The sequence below is a fragment of the Plecotus auritus genome, assembly GCF_963455305.1.
Source record: "Plecotus auritus genome assembly, chromosome: 5".
Classification (NCBI taxonomy): Eukaryota; Metazoa; Chordata; class Mammalia; order Chiroptera; family Vespertilionidae; genus Plecotus; species Plecotus auritus.
Window position 1 is genome coordinate 154,579,497 of NC_137776.1, and position 17,988 is coordinate 154,597,484.

At 47.2% G+C, this 17,988-nt stretch overlaps 1 protein-coding gene across 1 annotated transcript; it reads left to right on the forward strand.

Annotated features, from left to right (window-relative positions):
• Positions 1-9,999: 9,999 nt before the first annotated feature.
• On the forward strand, positions 10,000-17,202 carry SPINK4 (serine peptidase inhibitor Kazal type 4; the record flags this gene model as incomplete). Its single annotated transcript, XM_080668304.1, has 4 exons — positions 10,000-10,060; positions 15,079-15,119; positions 15,471-15,583; positions 17,026-17,202. 4 exons carry the CDS (start codon positions 10,000-10,002, stop codon positions 17,069-17,071), a joined length of 261 nt encoding a protein of 86 aa, XP_080524430.1. The 3' UTR covers positions 17,072-17,202.
• Between the last annotated feature and the right edge of the window lie 786 nt (positions 17,203-17,988).

Below are 17,988 nucleotides of genomic sequence, written 5' to 3' on the forward strand. Positions count from 1 at the left end.
TTCTCAAATAGAGATCTCACATGAAGATCACCTTGGGATCTTGTTACAGCACAGGTTCTGACCTGGTAGTTCTAAGGTGGAGCCCGAGATTCTTCCTTTCTAACAAGTTCCTGACATGGCAATGACGTAAGGGTCCCAGTCTTATATTCTAGGCTTGGTGAGGTCCTGCTTTATCTGCGAAGATGATCAGAAGTGCAGTGTCAGAATTAATCACTTGGTTCCATGTATCCTTAACACCTGACTGAGACCTTGACATAGCTGCTGATTCATCCACCCCCCTGCTAGCCTGGGAGTTGCTGGGATAAATAATCTTCGTAGCCCTAATACCTAGCATAATGGATGCTCAACCATATTTTTTGAATAAATGAATAAAAACATTACTGAATTTTGAAGGCAACGAACACAGCTTGGGAAATGTTGTTAATAGCTAAGACAACATTTCCCAAGCTGTGTTAATTGGGATACCACTTCTGGGTATTAATAGATATTTGTTAAATGATGTGGGGAGGGGTGGGAAGACTCGGGAGTCACTTAATCTAGGAAATGCTAGATTTTTTGGTGTTGTTCTTAATCCTGACCCAAGGAGATTTTTCCCATTGGTTTTTAGAGAGAGTGGAATGTCAGTAGTGCCATTGTTTAGAAAGTTTGCATCAAAAGTTGTCCTAAAACAGCACCTTTAATTTAAAATTTAGGGTTTTTATCAACAAGTGAATCTAAAAATCAAGTGAATAAAAAATCTGATGAACAGAATAAACTGGTGAATATAATAGAATCAAAGACATAGAAAGGGAGTGGACTGACAATTCTCTGGGGGAAAAGGGTGTGGGGGGGGGTTCGGGAAGAGACTGGACAAAAATCATACACCTATGGATGAGGACAGTTGGGGGGGGCGGTAAGGGCAGAGGGTGGGGTGGAAACTGGGTGGAGGGGAGCTATGGGGGGAAAAAAGAGGAACAATTGTAATAATCTGAACAATAAAGATTTATTTTAAAAAACTGTAATAGAAAAAGAAATAAATAAAAATAAAATAACTCAATTCCCTAATGACCATCTTCCCAGGCCATAAGACTCTAATGTCACATAGTCGTTCATTAATTATTAATCAGGTTCATTCTAGACTGAGTGTTTGCAAGTTGATTTTATTGTTCTCAGAAAGTTTGGCACCCAAACTGTGTATCATTGGAGGTATATCTTAGGATAAACTATTTTGCTAAAATAAAAATAAATAAATAAATATAAAAATAAATAAATAATAAAATTTATGGTTTTGCTTAAATTTAGCCTTCTTATCACAAAGAATTGGGAGACATTTATTCAGTAGAATAAAAGCCATGATTATCAATTTGGAGGTCCAAATCTTTGTCAACAACACTATTTTGTAAATTTAAACCACATCATAAATAACACTACCTTTTGCAAGGAGACCTAGAGGATAAAAGGACTCACAGCAAATATTTCCTTTAATTTAAAAATTTTAGTTATTGCTTTGATTCAGCTGTTTTAGCACAAGACATGTGGGAGAAATTTATTAAGTGAAAGGGTTTTTTAAAGTTCAAATAGATAAGTATGAATAGAGGTAGGAAGGATCCACTCCTGGCCATATAATTAGAGAAATTTTTGCACAGGTCCATAAAGAGACACGTAAGAGGTTATTTTATCTATGGTTATTTGTGATGGTTGGAGGCACTCATCCCTGGACTATTCTATCCCAGTAATGAGCAGTGAAGTAGATATCCACATAGCATTGTAAATAGATCTTTAAAAGACAAAGGTGAATGGGAAGGGGGGAGTAAGGAACAGAAAGAGATCGCCAGCATAATACAATTGATTGAAATTAAAAATACATGCCCACAAAACAATGCGTCAAGCTTTCAAGAACACTCAGGAATCTTAGTCATGGCACAAACTACAGTCTCTTGGGCATTAGGCACCACTGCCACCTGGTGGTAGCAATTTAAAGTTGACGTGTTATTCAGTTTTTAAAATAACTACATACTATGAAATGCACAGACCTTAAATATTGAATTTGATGAATTTTGACAATTATATGCATCAGTGTAATTATCACTCTGAATAATATATAGAACATTTTCATCACCTTCTGCCCTTTCCAGGAAAGCCTCCCAAACGCTAACCTAGAAGTAACCACTGATTCGTTTATGTCACTAAAAATAAGCTTTGCCTGTTATAAAAAAAGACTCTTACCAGCTGTGTGACCTTGGGTAAATCCTAAATCTATCTGGGGGCTAGTTCTCTCTTTTATAAAGGGGGATAACAACAACACTGAGCATAGCAAATATTTAGCAAGTGCCTTTGAGCCTGAGAACCGAACCCTCCCTCACTTGTCTGGACCCACACCATTGGCTACTGACAGCTCCTGGCTGGGAGTGAACACACTGCCTCCAGAAGGTGTGCACCTCTACCAGGGGCACACTGGACACAGAGGGGAGGAAAGACGTTCCAGGACTCTGAGGACCTGCACTGAAGACTTTAGATTTGGGGCTCTTAAATCCTACCTTTTGTCAGGCCACACAGTCACTAACTGCTTTAACCTGCTGCTTTGGCAACAAGGTACATGTACCTCAGCCTGGCCAATCATAAAAGGCCAATCCTCTGGCCACATTGATGGGTCCAAGAGATGAGCACATGACTTACCCTATTCAGTCAGAGTCTCCCCTTGGGTTTTTTTGTACACTGAAGGAGGCTGTGGAGAAGCTCCCTCAAGTGTTTAAGTCCACAAAGTTAGGATGATGTAAGCTTGCTGCAATGGGACTGAGTGTAGTAAGCCTGTCTGTAGCTGGAGACTGTGTGAATACATCTGGGACTGAACGAAACCTCAGGAGAGTGTGATAGCGGCCTCCAAAGAGACACGTGGGAGTGGGGGATTGCGAATAAGGCTCTGGGGCTCTCAGCACACTCCAGGATCCTGTGAGCATGTTGCATGGCCTATGGAGGTTGCCACTAAGGATGCTGGATTCCCTACCTGCCACCACTCCAACTAACAACACTACCGTGCCAATTATGTATGACGGCCATGAACTGCATCCCCTGGAGATGAGCACATTCCACACAACCACATGTGGTAGCCCTGATCACAGGCGGGCACCTGAAGCTCAGAGGTGAAATGACTTGATCAAGAACCCACAGGCAGCCCTACCCTGTTTGGCTCAGTGGCTAGACATTGGCTTGTGGACTGAAGGGTCCCAGGTTTAATTCTGGTCAAGGGCACATGCCCGGGTTGCGGGCTCTGTCCCCAGTGGGGGGCGTGCAGGAAGCAGCCGATCAATGATTCTCATCATTGATATTTCTCTCTCCCTCTCCCTTCCTCTGTGAAATCAATAAAAATATATTTTTTAAAAAAAGATCCCGCCCTAACCGGTTTGGCTCAGTGGATAGAGCGTCGGCCTGCAGACTGAAGGGTCCCAGGTTCGGTTCTGGTCAAGGGCATGTACCTTTGTTGCGGACACATCCCCAGTGCGGGGTGTGCAGGAGGCAGCTGATCGACGTTTCTCTCTCACTGATGTTTCTGACTGTCTATCCCTCTCCCTTCCTCTCTGTAAAAAATCAATAAAATATATTTAAGAAAGAAAGAAAGAAAGAAAGAAAGAAAGAAAGAAAGGAAGGAAGGAAGGAAGGAAGGAAGGAAGGAAGGAAGGAAGGAAGGAAGGAAGGAAGGAAGAAAGAAAGAAAGGAAGATCCCACAGGCAAAGTCTCCAGACTCCACAGCCCAGACTCTGATGGCCCCACTGCCTCCTCACTGACTCCTAAGGCACTGCACAGGCCTGAGGAGCACTCAGCATTCTAACTAACCCACATGAGCCTGGGCACTGTTATTCTGTGTAGCACTCCTGTGTATCTAGGCAACTTCGTGGGTCCCTAATTGATCCAGCTTAGGAAGCCCTGGGCTCCCGTGAGTAAATTCATCCAATAGGTGAGGGATTCCCATATGGGGAAGATTTTGTGATATCTGTGGCTAGTGTATGACCAGCAACATTTTCTCTTCTTCTGGTAACAGGATCCCAAAGTGTGCTACGGAGACCTATCCTCCCCATGGAATACAATCCTTGTGGGGCTGTCCATCAAAATGTATTACCTTCCCTGCACTTGCTAAATATTTGTGATGCTCAGAAAGTAGACACATGCCTCTTGCTATGCTTTGGGGGCACAATTCTTTCTTGGGCCTAGTTCTTTGGATTTTCATCTAATTTTTTGTGCAGCTCTGGTAGTAGGTACTGTTAGTGTCCGCCCTCCGCCCCCAATATCTCCTTGGCACTCACCATTCCTATGCATACCTGCTTTTCCACCCACAGCCCCTGCAGTCATTTGGCTGAGGACTTTCTCTGGATGCCTAGGAATAGCAGAGAAGCAGGCCAGTAGTGCAGGGAGTTAAGGACCTCCCTCCAGCAGCTCTACCAGTGACTGATGGAAATTGGTGGATATATACCCTAGCTCCCTCACCCCTTGTGGGATAACTGAGATGTGTTCCAAACAGTTTTCTGGCCATCCTTGGTAGGACTGAGGCCCGGTTTCCCACAATGGTAACTTCAGTAATGCATATTATTGGTTTCCTTCCCTTCCCTGACTTGCTTACCTCATTCCCCTACCACAACGTACTGGAATCATCTCCCAGAAAATTACTTGGAATCTAATAACCCTCCTGAGTCCAACCTAAAACAACCACATACTCTTCTGGAAAATTCCTATTCTGCTTAAATTGGCAAGACTGTGTTTCTGTTGCTTGCAATCCATGGACCCTATCAGAATTAAAAGTTTGGGGTGGTGTCACATCATGCCTGGCCATAATAACCTTTCGCTGTCTTTTTAAAGACCCTCAGAGCTCTGGAAGGGGAGAAACAGTGTCTCATGAGCCTTTGTTATAAGTTTTTTCATATGAGCTCTGAGCTATGCCTATGAACAGAATTGCTTGGATGACACATGGCCCAGAATACCAGGTCTCTCATAATCTCATGTCACTTCTAGGATGAGGAATGGCCTAAAATTCCCTCCTAGTTGATAATCATCATGCCAGAATTCCATGCACCAAGAGAGAAGTTAGGTACTAAAGCTGATGTCTTTGAGCCCTGCAGATGAGCTTGGGATGACTTTTGGAGTGCAGCACTACATCTAGGTATTGGAGGAGATGCTGGATTCTTGGGCCAAAAACTAGAAAAATGTGATCCTTGGAATAGAGTGCCACCTCTATTCCCATATGGACACAGCATAGAGTGATCGCTAACTGGACCTACTTGGCCAACTGAAAACAAGCCTGGTCCTCAGAGCTCTCTGAAGCCCTCAAGTCCAGTTGAGAATCTGGAGTTGGGCTCCTTGCTGTCCTGAAGTATTCAGTCTTGGATGTATCCATATAGTCAATACACGGGTGCCAGGTCCTTTGCAGAGCATTGGGGATATGAGGTGAATCAGATGTCCTCTCACTCTCTTTCTCTAAGAAAGTGAAGATGTTCACATAAGTAAGAAAAAGCCACAGAGCATTACAGGTGCAGCTAGGATAGATGTCTGTACAGATGAGGGGCCCAAAATGGTGAGAGCTGAGGTCCTGGGAAAAGAACGAAAAGGAAGTGACAGAGGGGCATGCCAGGCAGAGGGTGCAGCATGAGCAAAGGCTTGGAGGCACAGAAGCCTGGTGGGTGGTTCTATCTAATGGAGTGAAGGGTTAAGTGGCAAGAGATAAAGTTCAAGAGTCCAGCAAGGCACAGTCATGGAGGATGTGTATTGTATGCCAAGGAGTTTGCTTTTCATCCTTGAGTCAATAGAGATTGAATAATTGTAATTGAATTGACTAATAATAATTGAATAATATTAAGCAGAGGGATCATGTGGTTATTTTTGCATTGCAGAAAGATTGCTCTGGAAGTGGAATGGAGGATGAATTTGAGTTGGGGAGGCCTTAGGCAGGGAGACAATATGAGTAAGGAAGGTGAGAGATCATGGAGGCCAAACTAGAGCAGCGACTGAGGAAATGTAAAAGAGGTGATGGATATGAGAGATGAAGAGGAGGTGAAATCAGTAAGACTTGATTCCCTGAATGTAAAAGTAAGTGTGGGCACCTGGATGATGGTAGCACTGTGCACCCAGATGGGGGAACTGAGAGGTAGGGTATCTTTGGGTAGGTAAGTTGATGTTAAGTTGACTATATTGAGTGAATGCCCATGAATATCTCTATCACTATTTCTATCACTGCTCTAACCACAGCATTTTATAAATACCGGTTCAAGTGTCCACATGTCCATTTCTCTTCCCCACCACTGTAAACTGCAAGCTCCTTAAGTACAGGGATGTTCCTCACTCATCTCTGTGGCCCCAGGACCTGGCACTGCCAGTACCCAACAGTAGATGTTTAATAAGTGTCCATTGAATGGCAGGGTGGGTATCCCCATGGAGGAATGACTTCAGTTGCTCCCTTCGTTGAGTCCTTCTTAAAGTCAGATCCCAAACAAGGAGATGATATTTCCCTTTGAAGGAGTAGAGGGGTGCCCTTTCCTCCCACTGACATCGTGGGTCCCTGTAGCCTTGGACCAGGCAGAGCGGGAAGTGGCCAGAACTGGGACCTGGACTCAGGTGGGCTGAGGAGTCCAGGACAGGACAGGCTGTGGAATTGGCTGTGCCTAGATCAGGCCTCCCTGGAGTGGGTGCCCACACCTGGGCTGCTCATAGCAGGTGGACAGGCAGGTGGGGGCACTTGAGGCCGGAGGAAGGGTGGAACAGGATGTAGGCTGAGGGGCCAGGGGTAGTCCAGGGGCCAGCTGACCACACTGTCTGTGCCATCTGGCAGACTCAAGCCTGCTTGAGCTCAACTCACCCACCTTAAAAAAAACAACAACAAGGCCATTGTTCCCTTCACTTATCAGCAAGTCTTGTGACTCAGACCTAATGGATCCTGCATTGTCGTCATCAAGGAGGGGCTGTATTCTTTGAGGAGCTGGGCACCAGTCCAGGTCTTAGCAGGCAGCATGAAGGCTACTGGTAGGCTAGGAAGTGTTGGCTCAGCCAGCTCACACGTCCCAGCCTTCACTCCGATGTGGGGCAGGAGATGGAGGAATCACCTGCTCCCCTGCTCAAGCCGTTTCAAAGCACCTCTGTCTTTACTTTATTGAGCCTAGCACTTGGGTAGGTGCCCATGACTTTTAAGGCTTGGCCTCTGCCTACTTGCAGGATCCTGGCATCCCAATAGCCACACACATCTCACCTCACACTCTCCTCCCCCAGGCCCTCACAGTGGCCCTGGGACTCAGGCTGGTGTTGGTACATATCAGTGTGCTCACTTCTCAGATGGGAGCATATGTGCAGGCCCAGAGGTGAAGGGATGCACCCAAGTTCACCCACGTTGGTGGCTGGGCTGGGATCCGAGTATGAGCTGGCCCTCATCTCCTGCTACTCAATTCCTTGTTTACTCGACTCTAACCACAATGGGCTCCTTGATATATACCTCTGGACCACGCCAAGCTTGTTCCCATCCCAGGACCTTTGTGTTTGCAGCTCCTCCGCTTAGCAGGCTCTTCCCACAGGTTTCTGCAGCACTTGCTCCTTCTGCTCGTGCGTCAATATCTAAAAGAGCAGCCTCATTCCCCTTTGTCACTTTCTCCCCTTATACCACGTAATTTCTCTTCTACACAACACATCAGGGAAGCCAGCCTCTTGTGTGTTCAAAGCCATTCAACACTGAAACTAGTAGGTAGTGAGCTCCTCATCGCTAGAGGATGAATGACTTGCTGGTGGGCTGCTATAAGAAGGCCTGAGTAAGAGATGAGAGACAGATGACCTTTAAAGTTCCCCTCTCTTTATGAGATGATATTCTTGCTCTGGGACAGGAAATTATCATTAAATATTTGCTCTGCCTGGCTAAACAGTAAAAGGATAGCTGCCACCTGCCTCAGAGGCACCTGAGGGTCATGAAGCTTCCTTAGGAGGGGCAGGAGGATCCTGAAACTGAGTCACGGATCTCAGGCTGGGCTGGGCTGGGCTGCAGATCTGGGGCTTCTGTTGGTCTGTGGGGGTGACTGTCAGGCTGCCTGGGACCCCCAAAGGGTTTCTTCTTTTCATTGTTTTTAGAGAGAGAGAAACATTGATGTGAGAGAGACACATTGATCGGTTGCCTCCTGCATGTGCCCTGACTGGGGCCAGGGATTGAACCTGCAATCCAGGTATGTGCCCTCGACCCAGAATCAAACCCGAGACCTTTTGGTGTGTGGGCTGACACTCTAAGCACTGAGTCATAGCTGCCAGGGCCAACGGGGTTCTTCTTGGACAAGAATCCTTCCCATTGACAAATTTAACTATTCTCACAATTTATCTATAAGCTTGAAATCTTCCTAAATAAAAAGTTGTTTTTTTAAATGCTGAAAATTTTTTTAAAATATATTTTATTGATTTTTTTACAGAGAGGAAGGGAGAGGGATAGAGAGTTAGAAACATCGATGAGAGAGAAACATCGATCAGCTGCCTCCTGCACACCCCCTACTGGGGATGTGCTCTCAACCAAAGTACATGCCCTTGACCGGAATCGAACCTGGGACCCCTTTAGTCCGCAGGCCGACACTCTATCCACTGAGCCAAACCGGATAGGGCTAAATGCTGAAATTTTGATTCAAATATTTTTGAGTGGGGTCCAGCTTCTGTAGTTTTAAATTCTCCCATTGGAAATCTAATCTGCAGATGGAGATGAAAATCACTGATCCAAATATGTAAATAAATTTTGTGAGTTAAAAAAAATTTTTAATATGTTTTTATTGATTTTTAGAGAGAGAGAAAGGGAGAGAGATAGAAACATGGATGAGAGAAAAACATCAATCAATCAGCTGCCTCCTGAACGTGCCCCACTGGGGATCGAGCCCCCAGCCTGGGCATGTGCCCTGTGCCCTGACTGCGATTTGAATTGTGACCTCTTGGTTCCTGGGCTGATCCTCAACCACTGAGCCACACCTGCTGGGCATTTTTTGTTGTTGTTAAGCCTCACCTGAGGATGTTTTTCCCATTGCTTTTCAGAGAGTAGAAGGGAAGAAGGGTGGGAGAGAGAGAAAGAGGGAAACATTGGTGTGAGAGAGACACATGAACTGGTTGCCTCTCTGCTGCTCAACCAGGGGCAGGGAACAAAACTGAAACCCAGGTACATGCTCTTGACCAGGAATTGAATCTGCGCCCCTTTGGGATGCAGGCTGACACGCTAACCAAACCAGCCAGGGCTTGTTACTCTTTTAATAAATCAGAAATTCTTTGAAAGCAGATAACCAAATATCTCATTCATATATATTGCATAAATATGGGGTAGTTTTAGATACTGACTTTTCTTGAAAAGAATCTTGTCTGCATTAAACCCTTATAGTGTTTTATTTTGTCCTCCCCTGCCTCCCGCCATCAGTTGTGCCTTCATATGATGCAAAAAGAAAGGAAAAAAAGGTAAACTTCTGTTTACCTTTATACCTCATTTCATACACTGCAAAATATTTCCCCATCTGCTATCAACACTCTCATCTTCACAGCAGCCCTATGAGGGAGACAGAGCTAGAATCATCACCCCCATTTTGTGCATGGGTAAACTGAGGCTCAGTTTTTAAAAGTAGCTTTTCTGAGGTCACAAAGTTGGTTGGTAGAGGCACTCCAGCCCCTTTTCTCTGCCTCTTCTCTCTCTCTCTCTCTCTCTTCTGACTTGGTTTCTCCATTTTTCTCTTTCTACTTTCAATTTCCCTTTCCCTCTTGCTCCAGCCCTCAGACTGGCATCAACTTTGTGAGTTGTCCAAACTTTTCCTCAATTTGAAAATCTGCCAGCCCAATAGCCAACAGTCCCACCCCACCTCAGCTCAGCATCTCTGCGTAGAGGAAGCCCTGTCCGGATGCCAGGGTGCAGAGATTAACTCAGGGTGCCACTCCTGGCCTCTCCATCTGGCCCCAGATAAGATAAGGGGAGGGCTCAGCACTATAAACAGGCCCCCATCCTTCCCCTGGCCCAGGCTTCACTAGCCAAGCCCACACCAGCCCAGGATCAGCATGGCCGTCCGTCTGTGGGTGGTCGCCCTGGCCTTGGCTGCCCTCCTCGTTGTGGACAGTGGTGAGTGGGCAGAACTTGGATTCTCTATGGCTTGGCATTGGTAGGTGAGCTTGGGGTGGGGGCAGAGGCTGGGCCTGGAGCACTTCTATGAGGCTTCAATTTTCTGCATATAACTTTAAAATTTTTTTAAACAATATATATTTTTATTGATTCCAAAGAGGAATAGAGAAGGAGAGAGAGATAGAAACATCAATGATAACAGAGAATCATTGATCGGCCGCCTCCTGCACGACCCACACTGGTGATCCAGCCTGCAACCCAGGCATGTGCCCTGACTGGGAGTTGAACCATGACCTTGTGGTTCATAGGTCAATGCTCAACCACTGAGCAACATCGGCCAGGCTGCCCCTCCCACCATTGGGGAAAGCCCTGTACCCCTCCCACCATGTTGGGGAAAGCCCTGGGCTAGGAGGAAGGAAATCTGGGTTCAATTTCTGATTCTGGCCTAGAATTGCAAAAATCCTTTCCCCCCTTGGGCCTACATTTCTCCAGCTGTAATGTAGGAGGTTGTCCTAGTTCAAAGCTGCACTGAGTAACCACTGGGCTAGAGATCAGGGAGGCAGAAAGGAGCAGGCCTATCTCGTCTGCTGGCTGCAAGGTGGTGGGTCTGGAAGGAAGCCTGGCCTGGGTCCTCTTAGCTTCCATCCATTCGGACAGGCTATCGCTGTGGGACTGAGAGCAGCCGTATGAGCACATGGAAGCCCTCTTCCTGGGAGCATTTGCCCTGAATTGGACACATGCAGCTGGAATGGGGCCTTCTCAGAGCCTGGGGCACCTCTGCAGTCTCATATCTGTTGTGTATAAGGCTTTGTTCTCATTGTTTTTGACCTCAGACATACCAGTGAGCTTTAAATCCAATGGGAGGGAATGAACAATAGACAGGATAGGTGCAATGTATGTTAAACAGTATGTTAGAATATGAGGCAGAGAGATGGGTTTGGGATGGGGTTGTAAGGATAAATCAGGGGAGCTTTTCCTCAGAGGCTGATGTTTGACCAAAGCTTGAAGGAGGAGAGGGAGTGAGCCATGTGAATATCTGAAAGAAGAAGGTTCCAGGCAGAGGAAACAGGCAGTGCAGCGGCCCTGAGGTTGGAGTCTTTGAGATACTGCAAGGAGGCCAGTGCAGTTAGAGGGTAGAGAGAGGCAGGGTTCAGAGTGATGGCAGGGGAGATAATAGAGGCAACCAGGAACTCTAGTGGGTGAGGCCTTGAAGGCCAGTGTGAACTTGGCTCTTTCTCTGAGTGAAATGGGAGGTACTGAAGTTTTCAGCAGGTATGTTATAAACGGATCACTCTGGTTGCTGTTGAGAAGACTAAAGGGGGAAGCAGGGAGACAAAGCCATGATGTTACAGGGCAAGGCCCAGCAGGACATCAAGGCCATTGACCTCATGGCCAGTCCCACAGACATGTCCCCAGCTGGGGACTCAGAGAATGGGTCTGGGACTTCTGTCCCAGCACAGCCTGCTCACTCACAGCCTGGCTTCCTTTCCTCACGTACTTCCCCTAGTGGGAACTCTGAGGAGGCCTGCCCTGAAGGGAGTCCTTGTGCCCATTTCAGATTCCTGCCTTGGCTGAGTGAGAAGGGGATACCTTGGGCCCAAGTCAAGGGAAGCCTGGGGTAAATACAACTTCTTCTCACATCTTCCAGGAAGAAACTCTGACACCACAGGGTTTTGAACTCTTCCCCACAATGCACTTTAGGGGTCAATTCCTGAACACTCGCTGTGTGGGGGCATTGACACGCGGAGGCAGAGGCAAGAGAAGTCCTAAGGAACTCAGGCCCATAGGAAGATGGGAATGACCCAGTGGGACAGCACATAGTGGCATGAAAGCTGCTGCTATGGTCTGAATGATGGTGAACCCCCAAATTCATATGCTGAAATCCTAATTCCCAAGGTGACCAGAAAGTAGGTCATGAGGTCAGAGCCCTCATGAATGGGATTAGTCCCTTTATAAAAGAGGCCCCAGAGAGCTGCCTAGACCAGTGGTCGGCAAACCGCGACTCGCGAGCCACATGCGGCTCTTTGGCCCCCTGAGTGTGGCTCTTTCACAAAATACCACGGCCTGGGCGAGTCTATTTTGAAGACATGGTGTTAGAAGAAGTTTAAAAAACTTGGCTCTCAAAAGAAATTTCCATCGTTGTACTGTTGATATTTGGCTCTGTTGACTAATGAGTTTGCCGACCACTGGCCTAGACCATTTCATCACTAAGGACATAGCAAAAAGGCACGGGCTATGAACCAGGAAGAAGGCTCTTACCAGACACCAAATCTGCTGATACCATGACTTTAAACTTCCCATATTCAGAACTGGGAGAAATAAATGTGTTGATTTTTTAAATTATTTTTTAAAATATGTTTAATTGATTTTTTCGAGAGAGAGAGGGATAGAGAGACAGAAACATCATTGAGAGAAAAACATCATCAATCAGCTGCCTCCTGCACGCCCTTCCCCCGCCCCCAAGGGGATCGAGCCTGCAACCCTGGGCATGTGCCCTTACTGGGAATCAAACTGGTGGTCTCTTGGTTCCTGGGTCAATGCTCCACCGCTGAGCTACAACAGCCAGGCTGTTTTTTATTTTTAATAGGAATTTATTTGAGCCAAACTGATGGTATATACTGGGAGCAAGATCTCAAATGCTCCCCCAATTTTTTTTTTCTAAGCCACCTAGTTTGTGGGATTTTTGTTATAGCAGCCCCAACAAACTAAAACTGAAGCCTAAATCCAGGCCTGCTCAGGAAAACCTGGGGGACATCAGGGAAGGCTTCTCTGGAAGGTACATCTGAGCCTTGAGAAAAAGGTATGAGACAATAGGAGAAGGGTAATAAGGACATTTCAGGCAGAGGCCACAGTATGAGCCAAAGTAGAGCCTGTTCTAGGAAGAGTAGGCTGAGAGTGTAGGAACATGGAGGTGTGTGTAGGGTGAAGTTTGGGAGCAGCTCATGAAGTGCCCTAAACATAAAGTGAAGGAGCTTAGTGATCATGACAGGCAGCCGTGGAAGGGCTTTATATTTTTTTAATGCTTTTTTTGGTCCCCTAACAGTTACCAAGGAATGCACAAAATTCAATGAATGTTGACAGTGCATATAAATGTGTAACCCAGACCCCTAACAAAATACAGAATATTTCTGTCAACCCAGAAATTTCCATGTCAGTCATCCCCACTCCCACCCTTTCCCAGAGGCAACCACTGCTCTTTACTCCACCATAGATTCATTTGGCCTGTTCTAGCATGTCACTTAAGTTGCCTTTATCCCTCCAGTATGCCCTTGACCTTGGCCCAAGGTGCCCCCTCCACACAGTATGTAGTCTTTTGTACCTGGCTTCTTTGGCTCAGCATGTTGTTGAGATTCAACCATGTTGTTACATTATCAGTTGTTCGCTCATTTTTATGGCTGAGCTGTATCTCGCTGTATGTGTGTGTCATAGTCTATCTGCTCTTCTGTTGCAGGACATTTGGCAATTTCCAGTTTTGGAAATTATGACATGGGCGGGTTTGGGGCAGTGTGGTGACAAGGCTAGATTTGCATTTTGATGCCCAACATCAGGTGTGAACAGAACACCAGAGGTCACTGTCTCAGTTCCTGTTTCCCTCTCTACCTTGGAACTCTCTTGTAATAGCATTCCCAGGCGAAGCTAAAACCAGGGCCTTGTAAACCTCTATTGATGGAGAACTTTCCACTTCTGGAAACAGCCCCGTCATTGAGGCATAACTCCCACTGAGAGAACATTCCGGAACCCAAACCTGAAGCCTCCTTGCTCAGACAGGCTCTGCCCTAGGACGTGGAGGTCTCCCTTGGCCTCAAGACAATCATGCAGAGATTTTAGGAAGCATCCCGCCCTTTTCCAATCTACATAAACCGCTTTCCTTCCACCTGTGGTGTTAGACATGGCTCCTGTCTCATCCACCCGTCACACTCACCGGTCACATCACAATTTGCTCAGGTCCTGTAAGCAGTTCATCCAGACCTTTTTTTTAAAAAAAAATATATTTTATTGATTTTTACAGAGAGGAAGGGAGAGGGATAGAGAGTTAGAAACATCGATCAGCTGCCTCCTGCACACCCCCTACTGGGGATGTGCCTGCAACCAAGGTACATGCCCCTGACCGGAATCGAACCTGGGACCCTTCAGTCCACAGGCCGACGCTCTATCCACTGAGCCAAACCTGTTAGGGCTCATCCAGACCTTGAGGGGCCATGGAACACACCTGTGTGTGTGGGAAGAGCCAGGTTAGGGAGTGACAGACCTGTGTGCAAATCCCAGCTCTGCCCTAACAAGCTGTGTTGCTTGACCTCTGAGCCTCCTTTGTAGGTTGGTCCAGTTCCCCAGGAAAGATTCAGATCTGCATGTGGTTTATAGGGCTAACACCCATGAGGGAAGAGGGAAGTTGACTCTAATGAGCCTATGGGGAGCCTTGGAGCTGGGGAGGCCCTTCAGCATTGTTTTGGACAGTGACGAGGGGTTCGGACTGTTGTACCCGCATCAATCTGTCATTGGAGGTGGGCTGTTCCTGGGTAGGGGATGTGACCTTGAGTGAGGTAGCTCCATTCTCTGAGTAATTCCTAGGAAGGGCCTCACTATGAATGGCCAATACTCTTGGCAGCTGAGGAAATAAATGTGTCAGTCCCTCGGGTGGACTCTAGGTAGCAGACCCCAGCACCCACTGCTGGCTCCTTTCCTCCATTACACAGCATGAGAGAGGTATGAAGAGTAGTAAGATCATGTATTCTTGCTTGGCACAGACTGTTATTTTTATTATTACACGGGACATAATTCCAGTGGAATCTAATAAGCAACAGACTGGACTGCTCTTAATTCTAGACTTTCTGTCTCTGTTCATGTAACCCAAGGTCACATCAGCTTTCTAGGAGCCCCACAGTCTGGTGACTCACTGCCTTTCCGTGAGGAATTCGAGATTGGCCAGTGGCTGGAACAGGTCGTCTGAAGCAGTCTTCAGATCCCTGCACTCGGGCCTAGAGCAGACATCACCTAATACTTGCTGTTTTGCCTTTCAGGAGTGCCAGTGTCAGGAGAAAAGCTCGTTTTCTCAAGAATGGTAAGGCAGCTGCTGGCAGTTCTGGCCTTCCCTCTGCGGAGGGAGCCCTCCCATCCGTGCTGGAAAACCAGCGTTTGTTTTCCTTTACACCCCTGTTCAGATAACTCCCATGGCTCCACCGTGGCCAGGGTGGTCTCCTGAGCCCTGTTCCACGGGATAGCAATTCCAGGCTGAGCAGGCCCAGCCCCTTTACCGAAGTCCCCAAACTGGCATCAAAGCCCCTGCCAGTAGTGAGAGACCCCAACCCAGGCTCAGCAGGATCAATGCACTCTGGCTCCAAGCAGAGCCCTGGGCTCCTCCCCACTGCCTCTGAATCCCTAAGTGCCCTCTCTCCCGTCTTCTCTTTCACAGCCCATCTGTGAGCATATGGCAGAGTCACCAGACTGTTCCCAGACATCCAAGCCAGTCTGTGGCACTGACGGGGTCACATATAAAAGTGAATGCCATCTTTGCATAGCCCGGATGTAAGTCCACTCCCCACCTTCCTCTGTTTGCTTGCGTGGGGTTCCATCTCTACTGCAAAGTCTCGGCTGGAGATAGATTTGATAGATTTGGGACATCCCAGTGGAGATATAGCTAGAGTTTAGGACAAAAGTCTGGGCTGGAGATAGATAGTCTGAAAGGAGCAAGACTTGACCTGCCTCCTCCTTCACACACACCTGACCTAGGAAGAATCCCCCAACATTTGCCCCTAACAGAATGGGCACAAATGTAATTCATGCACATGGTTCTAAGCAGAAAACCACAGCTGGTGGGAGGTAGGGAGTGAAGGCACTGATCCTGACTAGGTGACCTCATTTGATTATTTATTCATCCAGTCAACAATTATTTATTGAGCACCTATTATGTATTAGGCACTGGGGAAACAACAGGGCATAATAAGCTAGACAGCATCACTGGTCTTCTGGGGCATACTGTCAGTCTAAGGGGGAAGCCCCGTTGATGGTTAGCTAACCACAGAATAGAACGCTAAAGGCTTGGATGGGAGTACACAGGGTTCTATGGGTACAGGGCAAGGGAAGGGAAGACTTCCCAGCTCTGAGGGGGTAAGTAGAAATTAGCTAGGAAAATGAAGAAACAAGGGAAGGTAATTCTACTAGTAAATAGAGAAATGAGTTTGGAAAGATCTAGAAGGGAAAGTTTATATTTGAGGAAATATAAGAAGTTGGATATGCTGGAGTAGAAAATTTAAAGAACAGGAGAGAGGCAAGAAATGAGTCTAGAGAGGCAGGACCAAAATATGACCTTGGTACATCTGAACACTCATTTAGTCTCGTGTCTTCACTAATAAGACACTTGAGCTGGCCAGAGCTAAGTGAGATCATGGAAGAGAAGAAAGTCTTTGGAAGCTACAATGCTCTAGACAGATGCGCAAGAGAGCAGCAGGACAGTCCTAACTTAGGTCATGACTAAACACTCAGGATTATATCAGAGGAGAAGTGACAGCTGTGAGATTGGATGCGAGGGATGATGGAGGAGGCAAAAACACCATGCTGGTTTCTAACTTGTGGGCTTGGGTGGTTGGTGGTGCCATGTGCCAAGGTAAGGAACAAAGAGATGTAGCAGGTCTGTGGGGTGATGATGTCTCTGGACAGTTGAACCTCTGGGACATCCCAGTGGAGATATAGCTAGAGTTTAGGACAAAAGTCTGGGCTGGAGATAGATTTGCAGCCATCAGTATGCTGTGGTGGTTGAAACCCTAGGAAGCTGAAATCTTCCAGGGGAGTGTATGCAAGAAGGAAAAGCTGTAGAAAGATGCCCAGGCACCCCTGGGGTCTGCCCTCTACCATACACTAAGTGGGTGGTAGGGCTCAGCAGGGTGTCTGAATGGGCTTTGCCAAGGCCCCTGAAGGGTACATTACAGTTCCTGAGGAGGTGGCCTCATCCCTGTCTCCTGTGATCCTAGGAAAACCAAACAAGACATCCAGATCGTGAAGGATGGCAAATGCTGATCCCACAGGAACCTTGTAAGCCATGAAGCTTCAGGCTGGAGAACAGTGGTGGGAGTGGAGAGGATGTGACATGAAATAAAAGATCCAGCCCAACCCAGCCAAGTGGGCCAGTATTTTGGGGGACTCTGGGGAGGAGGTTGTGGATCTGGTCCCATCCTCCATACTCTGAAACTGATGTCCTTGCCATTGCTCCAGTGCTCCTCAACCATGTCACATGTTCCCCCCCCCCCCCCCCCCCCAGAGATCCCTTTCTGAGGTCAGGGTTCTGAGAGGCCAGCCCCTGGCCTTAGCACTCTCTCTGCTCAGTGCTCCTGTCTGAATAAGGCCAAGAACCTAGGTGAGATCTATGCCCTCTGCCACTGCCAGGGTGCATGCCCCAGCTTCAGAAGCCTTTGTGAGGGTCCCACAACCCCTCATGGCTTTTTCCCTGGCTGACGCAGCACCCCAAGCCTCTCCCCGCCAACCCCCTCACACACACCACACACATGCACACAACCACAGCTGATGTTCAGGTAGTGTACACAGTACAACTGAACTGTTTGTTAAAATACTGAACTAGCTCTGGCTGGTCTTTCTCAGTGATTAGAGCGTCGGCCCTTGGACTGAAGGGTTGCAGGTTTGATTCTGGTCAAGGGCACACACCTTGGTTGCAGGCTCAATCCCCAGCCTGGTCCAGGCGCATGTGGGAGGTAACCAGTCTCTCACATCGATGTTTCCCTCTCTGTCTCTCCCCCTCCCTTCCACTCTCTCTGAAAGTCTATGGAAAACATATCCTCAGGTGAGGATTAACAAGGCAAAAATATAAAAAATTTGAACTAGGTCTGCTAACAGTTGAAACAGGTGCTGCCTCAAGCCCTTGATATCCCCCTGCACCCTGGCCACCCACAGCAGGATGACTCCAGAACCTGCTTTCTTTT